The sequence below is a fragment of the Notolabrus celidotus genome, unplaced genomic scaffold (genome assembly GCF_009762535.1).
Source record: "Notolabrus celidotus isolate fNotCel1 unplaced genomic scaffold, fNotCel1.pri scaffold_594_arrow_ctg1, whole genome shotgun sequence".
Lineage (NCBI taxonomy): Eukaryota > Metazoa > Chordata > Actinopteri > Labriformes > Labridae > Notolabrus > Notolabrus celidotus.
The window spans coordinates 1-8,652 of NW_023260390.1; the positions used below are offsets into that span (position 1 = coordinate 1).

The 8,652-nt window shown below is 40.8% G+C and overlaps 1 protein-coding gene and 1 long non-coding RNA gene across 2 annotated transcripts; both read left to right on the top strand.

Moving 5' to 3' along the window:
- The first annotated feature begins 2,902 nt into the window (after positions 1-2,902).
- On the top strand, positions 2,903-3,741 carry LOC117809923. The gene is made up of 2 exons (XR_004630644.1): positions 2,903-3,169; positions 3,274-3,741. It is a non-coding gene; the product is annotated as an uncharacterized LOC117809923 (long non-coding RNA).
- A 2,666-nt stretch (positions 3,742-6,407) lies between these two features.
- On the top strand, positions 6,408-8,509 carry LOC117809924. Its single transcript, XM_034679429.1, has 6 exons — positions 6,408-6,422; positions 6,826-7,014; positions 7,176-7,248; positions 7,364-7,418; positions 7,499-7,747; positions 8,248-8,509. Exons 1-6 carry the CDS (start codon positions 6,408-6,410, stop codon positions 8,507-8,509), a joined length of 843 nt encoding a protein of 280 aa, XP_034535320.1.
- The last annotated feature ends 143 nt before the right edge of the window (positions 8,510-8,652 follow it).

The following is an 8,652-nucleotide window of genomic DNA, read 5'->3' on the forward strand; positions in this document are numbered from 1 at the left end:
AGTCTCATAAGTTAAAGTAGTCTAATAAGTTAAAGTAGTCTCATAAGTTAAAGTAGTCTAATAAGTTAAAGCAGTTAAGTAGTGTAATAAGTATAAGCAGTCTGATAAGTTAAAGTAATCTAATAAGTTAAAGTAGTTTAATTTGTTAAAGCAGTTTAATTAATTAATGCAGACTACTAAGTTAAAGCAGTTAAAGCAGACTTAAAAGTTAAAGCAGTTTAATTAATTAATGCACACTAAGTTAAAGCAGTCTAATAAGTTAAAGTAGTCTCATAAGTTAAAGCAGTCTAATAAGTTAAAGCAGTCTAATAAGTTAAAGCAGTCTAATAAGTTAAAGCAGTCTAATAAGTTAAAGCAGTCTAATAAGTTAAAGCAGTCTAATAAGTTAAAGCAGTCTAATAAGTTAAAGCAGTCTAATAAGTTAAAGCAGTATAATAAGTTAAAGCAGACTAATATGTTAAAGTAGTCTAATAAGTTAAAGCAGTCTAATAAGTTAAAGTAGTCTAATAAGTTAAAGCAGTCTAATAAGTTAAAGCAGTCTAATAAGTTAAAGTAGTCTAATAAGTTAAAGTAGTCTAATAAGTTAAAGCAGTCTAATAAGTTAAAGCAGTCTAATAAGTTAAAGCAGTCTAATAAGTTAAAGCAGTCTAATTAGTTAAAGCAGTCTCATAAGTTAAAGTAGTCTCATAAGTTAAAGTAGTGTAATAAGTTAAAGCAGTTAAAGCAGACTAATAAGTTAAAGCAGTTAAGTAGTCTAATAAGTATAAGCAGTCTGATAAGTTAAAGTAATCTAATAAGTGAAAGTAGTCTTATAAGTTAAAGCAGTTTAATTAATTAAAGCAGACTAATAAGGTAAAGCAGTCTAATAAGTTAAAGCAGTCTAATAAGTTAAAGTAGTCTAATAAGTTAAAGCAGTCTAATAAGTTAAAGCAGTCTAATAAGTTAAAGTAGTCTTATAAGTTAAAGTAGTCTAATAAGTTAAAGTAGTCTGATAAGTTAAAGTAGTCTAATAAGTTAAAGCAGTCTAATAAGTTAAAGCAGTCTAATAAGTTAAAGTAGTCTTATAAGTTAAAGCAGTCTAATAAGTTAAAGCAGTCTAATAAGTTAAAGTAGTCTTATAAGTTAAAGTAGTCTTATAAGTTAAAGTAGTCTAATAAGTTAAAGTAGTCTAATAAGTTAAAGTAGTCTGATAAGTTAAAGTAGTTTAATTTGTTAAAGCAGTTTAATTAATGCACACTAATAAGGTAAAGCAGTCTAATAAGTTAAAGCAGTTAAAGCAGACTTAAAAGTTAAAGCAGTTAAAGCAGACTTAAAAGTTAAAGCAGTTTAATTAATTAATGCACACTAAGTTAAAGCAGTCTAATAAGTTAAAGTAGTGTAATAAGTTAAAGTAGTCTAATAAGTTAAAGTAGTCTAATAAGTTAAAGTAGTCTAATAAGTTAAAGTAGTCTGATAAGTTAAAGTAGTCTAATAAGTTAAAGTAGAGTAAAGACTGTTATAAGGACTGTTAAAGGACACCCTTAAAGACTGTAATAAGGACTGTTAAATGACACCCTTAAAGACTGTAATAAGGACTGTTAAATGACACCCTTAAAGACTGTAATAAGGACTGTTAAATGACACCCTTAAAGACTGTAATAAGGACTGTTAATTGACACCTTTAAAGACTGTAATAAGGACTGATAAAGGACACCCTTAATGACTGTAATAAGGACTGTTAAATGACACCTTTAATGACTGTGATAAGGACTGTTAAATGACACCCTTAATGACTGTAATAAGGACTGTTAAATGACACCCTTAAAGACTGTAATAAGGACTGTTAAATGACACCCTTAAAGACTGTAATAAGGACTGTTAAACGACACCCTTAAAGACTGTAATAAGGACTGTTAAATGACACCCTTAAAGACTGTAATAAGGACTGTTAAACGACACCCTTAAAGACTGTAATAAGGACTGTTAAAGGACACCCTTAAAGACTGTAATAAGGACTGTTAAATGACACCCTTAAAGACTGTAATAAGGACTGTTAAAGGACACCCTTAAAGACTGTAATAAGGACTGTTAAACGACACCCTTAAAGACTGTAATAAGGACTGTTAAAGCACACCCTTAAAGACTGTAATAAGGACTGTTAAATGACACCCTTAAAGACTGTAATAAGGACTGTTAAATGACACCCTTAAAGACTGTAATAAGGACTGTTAAAGGACACCCTTAAAGACTGTATTAAGGACTGTTAAAGGACACACTTAATGACTGTAATAAGGACTGTTAAACGACACCCTTAAAGACTGTAATAAGGACTGTTAAACGACACCCTTAAAGACTGTAATAAGGACTGTTAAACGACACCCTTAAAGACTGTAATAAGGACTGTTAAACGACACCCTTAAAGACTGTAATAAGGACTGATAAAGCACACCCTTAATGACTGTAATAAGGACTGATAAAGGACACACTTAATGACTGTAATAAGGACTGTTAAATGACACACTTAAAGACTGTAATAAGGACTGTTAAAGGACACCCTTAAAGACTGTAATAAGGACTGTTAAAGCACACCCTTAATGACTGTAATAAGGACTGTTAATTGACACCTTTAAAGACTGTAATAAGGACTGTTAATTGACACCTTTAAAGACTGTAATAAGGACTGATAAAGGACACACTTAATGACTGTAATAAGGACTGTTAATTGACACCTTTAAAGACTGTAATAAGGACTGATAAAGGACACACTTAATGACTGTAATAAGGACTGTTAATTGACACCTTTAAAGACTGTAATAAGGACTGATAAAGGACACACTTAATGACTGTAATAAGGACTGTTAATTGACACCTTTAAAGACTGTAATAAGGACTGTTAATTGACACCCTTAAAGACTGTTATAAGGACTGATAAATGACACCCTGAATGGCTGTAATAAGGATTGTGGATTGAAGAGCTTTGTGTCCTTGAATCAAGCCTTGGGTATGCACAAAGACAGAGTGATGAATGAAGTGTGTTGAGTGTAAATTGTCAATACAGCTGATTAAAGTTTAAGTGTGTTTGTGTTAATTTAGCTACTGAGCACATGGTGTTGGAGTCACCTGCAGCCCGTCATGCTCCTCCTCGTCCTCCTGGGATGGGAAGTGTGAGCCTTGCAGCCACCAACCACTGGTAAGAAGCTCTGCATGCACAACAGGGTCACAGGCACTATCACAATGTTGGACTTGGGGTTTCTATGAAGGCTCACTTTTTCCTTTCTCTTCACCTTCCCCTAGGCAACCAGATGTGCTAAGGCCTCTCTTTGAAGACCCTGAACAGGAAGAATGTTGGCCCCTCCCTCCCCTTCTCATAGTTGATAATTGCATGTCTCACATTTAGTTGATAGTCTGTAATACACATGACCTCTGTGTCTTTATGTTGTTTCTAAGAAAATATAATAAAGAGATGTCTGCCTGTTAGTGAAGTAAGCCCTGCCCCTAATGTGTAACTCAGTAATGTTGCTTAATGTAACCAAACAGTCAACTTCTTGTGTTGTTAAATGTTGTAAAATAAAAGTGGCATGCTGGTTGCCGTGCTGCATGTTGGCCTCACACTTGGGTTGAACTGTGGTGCTGGTGTGTGTGGAGTTTGCATCCTGTTCTCTCTGAATGACCTGCAGTCAGTCTGTGTGTGAATGTTGGGTCCTATGAATGCTTCATCTTGTATACTTACATATATGAAGAAGAATAAACATAATATAAGTTCTAATTTCAAATCTCTCTGTCTCTCTCTACACCTCTCTACACCTCTCTCTGTCTCTCTACACCTCTCTGTCTGTCTCTGTCTTTCCACCTCTGTGTCTCTGTGTACACCTCTCTGTCTCTCTACACCTCTCTGTCTGTCTCTGTCTTTCCACCTCTGTGTCTCTGTGTACACCTCTCTGTCTCTGTCTGTCTACACCTCTCTGTGTCTCTCTCTTTCCACCTGTCTCTACATTTCTCTGTCTTTGTACACCTCTCTGTCTCTCTGTGTCTCTACACCTCTCTGTCTGTCTCTGTCTTTCCACCTCTGTGTCTCTGTGTACACCTCTCTGTCTCTGTCTGTCTACACCTCTCTGTGTCTCTGTCTTTCCACCTGTCTCTACATTTCTGTGTCTCTGTACACCTCTCTGTCTCTCTACACCTCTCTGTCTGTCTCTGTCTTTCCACCTCTGTGTCTCTGTGTACACCTCTCTGTCTCTCTACAGCTCTCTGTCTTTCCACCTGTCTCTACATGTCTCTGTCTCTGTACACGTCTCTGTGTCTGTACACCTCTGTCTCTCTCTTTCCATGTCTGTCTTTGTACACCTCTCTGTTGATCTCTGTCTTTCCACCTCTGTCTCTCTGTACCTCCCTCTCTGCACTCTGTCTGTTGCTCTTCCTCCTGTCCTCCTTCTGCAAAGAATCCTCTATAAACCCACATGTAATAAACACTGGTGCAGAGTCACAGGTGTGTGTGAGTTGTTGCTGATAGGACTGGCTTGTGTTGATGTATCCTGCGTGGTTAATTGATTGATGAAGGTTTAATTTATTGGTTAGTTGATTGATTCATTGTTTGGCTGGCTGATTGAGTGGTTGGTTGATTGATTGATTGGCTGATTGAGTGAGTGGTTGGTTAATTGAATGATTGATTGGTTAATTGAATGATTGATTGGCTGGCTGGCTGATTGAGTGAGTGAGTGGTTGGTTAATTGAATGATTGGTTAATTGAATGATTGATTGTTTAATTGAATTATTGATTGATTGGCTGGCTGGCTGATTGAGTGAGTGGTTGGTTAATTGAATGATTGGTTAATTGAATGATTGGCTGGCTGGCTGATTGAGTGAGTGAGTGAGTGGTTGGTTAATTGAATGATTGATTGATTGATTGATTGGCTGATTGAGTGAGTGGTTGGTTAATTGAATGATTGATTGATTGGCTGGATGATTGAGTGGTTGGTTGGTTAATTGATTGATTGGCTGGATGATTGAGTGGTTGGTTGGTTGATTGGGTGGCTGATTGAGTGAGTGAGTGGTTGGTTGGTTAATTGATTGATTGGCTGGATGATTGAGTGAGTGAGTGGTTGGTTAATTGATTGACTTACATGTGTATACAATGTGATGTTTTGTGTCACCAGTTCTCTGATAGATGAAGCACAACAACCTCTCTGTGGAGTGTTAAACTGAACCTGTGACAGCTCTGCTACAGTAAGTGATACTTTGCTGTCTTGTATGTTTCAGTACTAATGTGGGATTGACTGAATGATGGACATATTCTAAGTGCTGTGGTGTCTGACTCTTCCAGGTTTTACTGCAGACCAGGGATGCCTGCCATGAGGTCTACAGTCATCAGGGTTCATGTGGAGTTCCAGAAGAATGCAGATGAGTGCATGGTGAGTAGAAACAAGAAAGAAAGAGACACAACACAACAGTTGGTGTATTATTATTATGTGAGGGCTTGGTTCTTGGTAGATGTGTTGACTGATCCAGCTTGTGTGTTTGTGATCTGTCCTCCTGGTCTCTTCAGATACTGGTCTTTGATGTCCAGTCCCAGCATCTCCAGCATCACTGGCACCAGCAGTCCCAAGATGGAGCTGCACAACATAAGAGGTAAGCATTTGGAATGATTTATTTCTGCATGTGTGTACAAGTGTTGCTGCCCTCCTACCTGACTTGTAACCTGGTGACTGTGCTCTTTATTTCAGGAGGAAGTCCTGGAAACACTAAAGCGGCGAGGTCCTTTCCAGGTCCTACTTGTGTCCGAGTCCTATACACGCTGGTCTGTGCAGGAGATTCAACATGTGTGTGTGAGCAGATGGACGACTTACCTTCCTCTTGAAGCGGCGTGCAGATGAGTTTGTGTGTCACCGACGAGGGATCTACGCCTCCTGGAAGTCTCCAGTCACGGTATGTAAAGAGTGATTGTGTTTGTCTCTCACATACACATGAGTGTCTCTGGTAGTAGTCTGTGGAAACCTCACGGTGACAACACAAGCAGACTAGAGCCATATGGGTCAGTTGCTCGGGTGAAGTCCATACAAACTGACTGGCTGGTGTGTCGATGTTAATGTGGGGTGTAGGCTTTATCACAGAGATAGAGGTAGATTATGTGTGGTGAGCATATGGAGCTGTTAATGTTGTTGCAAGTGTGTCATGGATCGACAAATGTGCACTCTGAACTGCAAGTCCCCTTTCAAGACTTGAGGTTTGCCTTTGCAAAGTGGTCTAAAGACTTAGAGTTCAGGGTGCACATGTGTAGATGTCAGAGTGCACATTTGTGGATCCTCTGACACACTTGTAAAGGGTTTTGGGACAAGAAGAGTTCCATGTAGTGTGGGAGTAGTGTAGGAAAGAGTGTGGGAAGACGTGTCTTAGCCAGATAAGTCTTCCCCCAATGTGTTGCTTTGACCAAGATGGGGAACATGATTGTACAGTGCCACTCTGGGTAGGAATATGTGTGATAGTAGTCACTTAGGGTTTTGGTATTTGGAACCGTTAGTGGTGAGGGATTAATGGTAATTGTTTGTAGTCACTTGAGAATCCCAAGTAACTTGTAGTTTGGGCCCTAACTTTTTCAGGAATGTAGTTGGAATTTGTTGTTAGAGATGTGTGGAGACATTGGTGGGGAGTTACTTGTTTAAGGAGGTTTTTCCACTTGTTGCACTAAGTGTTTTTTGCAGTGGGACAGACTGGGAGGGGTTGCCATTGGCTGGTTGGTGTCACATGGGGGGGTGTGTGGTGGGGGTGTGGCTGCAGTGGACCAATGAGGTGTGGGGAGTGGCTGATTGCAATGTGGTTCACCTGTGTGAGTGGTGCCTGGGGTGTACTTAGAGTGTCCTGGGGGTGAAGCGTCAGCGGAAGCGTCAGTGCAGCGCCAGGCAGTGTCAGCCTGTGCCAGCCTGCTCCCGGCCGCGCTTCCTCAGACCGCTTAGTGCGAAGACCCGTGGGCAAAGACTGAGCGAGGGGCAGGACAGCGAGGCCCAGGGACATGCGAGTGGCAGGGGAACAGCGAGGGTAGGGGTAAGCGAGTCGACCTGCGCGAGTCAACCGAGCAGAGGCAAACGAGAAGAGGCACCGGGGAATACCCCTGGTCCAACACACACAGGAATACCAAGGCAAGTAACACTCTGGCTAAATGTTTGCTCAGGCTAAGCTAACCATGTGCTCCATGTCTGTTCCAGTTCCACACTCCCTTTGGCTCCACGGTGGTCCTCCTTCACCAACTACCCTGGCCAGTCACACCACAGAAACAAGGTAAGTAACACCACACTCTGTACTCTGCACACTCCAGTCAAATGTTTGTTCAACCATGCTGCAGGCCTCCACCAGCTACCATGCTAAGCTAACCATTGATCCATGTCTGTTGCAGTTCCCCACTCCCTTTGGCTCCATGTTGATCCTCCTTCACCAACTACCTTGCTCAGGTAACACATCCATTGTTGAACCCATTTCTTCATTCATTGCTACACTTGTTGCCTATTGACTGTGTACTCCACCTCCTCAGGCTGAATTCAGGTGGTGGTAAGCCTTGGTGGAAGGAACACTCTGCTGGTGGACTCAAGAGGAACATCCAACCTCATACCAACAATCCTTGCAACATGCTTCATGTTCTACAACTACTCTGTATTAAAGCTACACATTTCTTCTTGTCTGCTGCAATCCACAAGTCCACTGCCTTGCTCTGCCAATGTCACAACCATGATTCCCTGCTCAATGGAAACTCCACTCCTCCATGCAATGCTAACTTGCCAAGGTAAGACATGTTCATTCTTCAACTCATGTCTTCCTTCATTCTTCAACTGCTTTGCCATTCAGCTATTGACTGTGCCCTTCATCTCCACTTGTTTCAGGTGGTGGAAGGACTCACCAACACTCCAACCTCCATAACCATCTGCACACACCAACACTCTTTCAAACATGCTTCATGTCCTCAAACAAATCTCCATTAAAGCCAAAGCTGTGTTGTTGTCTGTTGCATCCTTTGTTACACTTCCCACACCCTTGCTCTGCCAAAGGAACCTCCAGTCCTCCATGTTCTTCTTGTTGTTGTTCCTCCTTCACCACCAGCTACCTTGCTCAGGTGACACATTCATTGGAGAACTTGTCTTCAATCAGCCATTGACTGTGAACTTCATCTCCAAAGGCTTCAGGATGTGGAAGGAACACCCAGCTGCTGGACTCCAGAGGAAGATTCAACATCCACACCTTTGACACCATGTATTAAAGTCAAACTTGTCTTCTTGTCTGTTGCAGTCCTTCTCTCATCAAAGGAACCTTCAGTGCCAAGTCCAACTTGTTCATCCTTGCGCAGGCAGTGGACCCAAGAGTGAACCTTCCACCAAGCATCATGTCCTCAAACCAAACTCCTTTGTATTCAACCAACACTTGTGACAAAGTATTTCAATGTCATGCCCTTTCATCTGTAACTACTGAAAGACTTACCAATAAAGACCAATCCACTTCACCTCTTGTCTCTGTGCCTGGTTCCTCTTTAGTCCATGCAAACTCCATGTAAACTCCATTGTTGGAAAAATAATCCAATCCACACAAGTCAAAGTCCAAACAGACAACACCTCATGGACACCTCTGCACCCATCGAGGTGTGCCATGCTCTCTGACACAACACACATTGCCACCACATCCTTTCACTGTCTAGGT

Excerpts from the sequence above, each read along its gene's own strand:
- LOC117809924 (XM_034679429.1), top strand. Across the intron at positions 7,015-7,175 it reads GGGGAACAGCGAGGGTAGGG|TTCCACACTCCCTTTGGCTC; the intron begins GTAAGCGAGTCG and ends TGTCTGTTCCAG. Across the intron at positions 7,249-7,363 it reads AGTCACACCACAGAAACAAG|TTCCCCACTCCCTTTGGCTC; the intron begins GTAAGTAACACC and ends TGTCTGTTGCAG.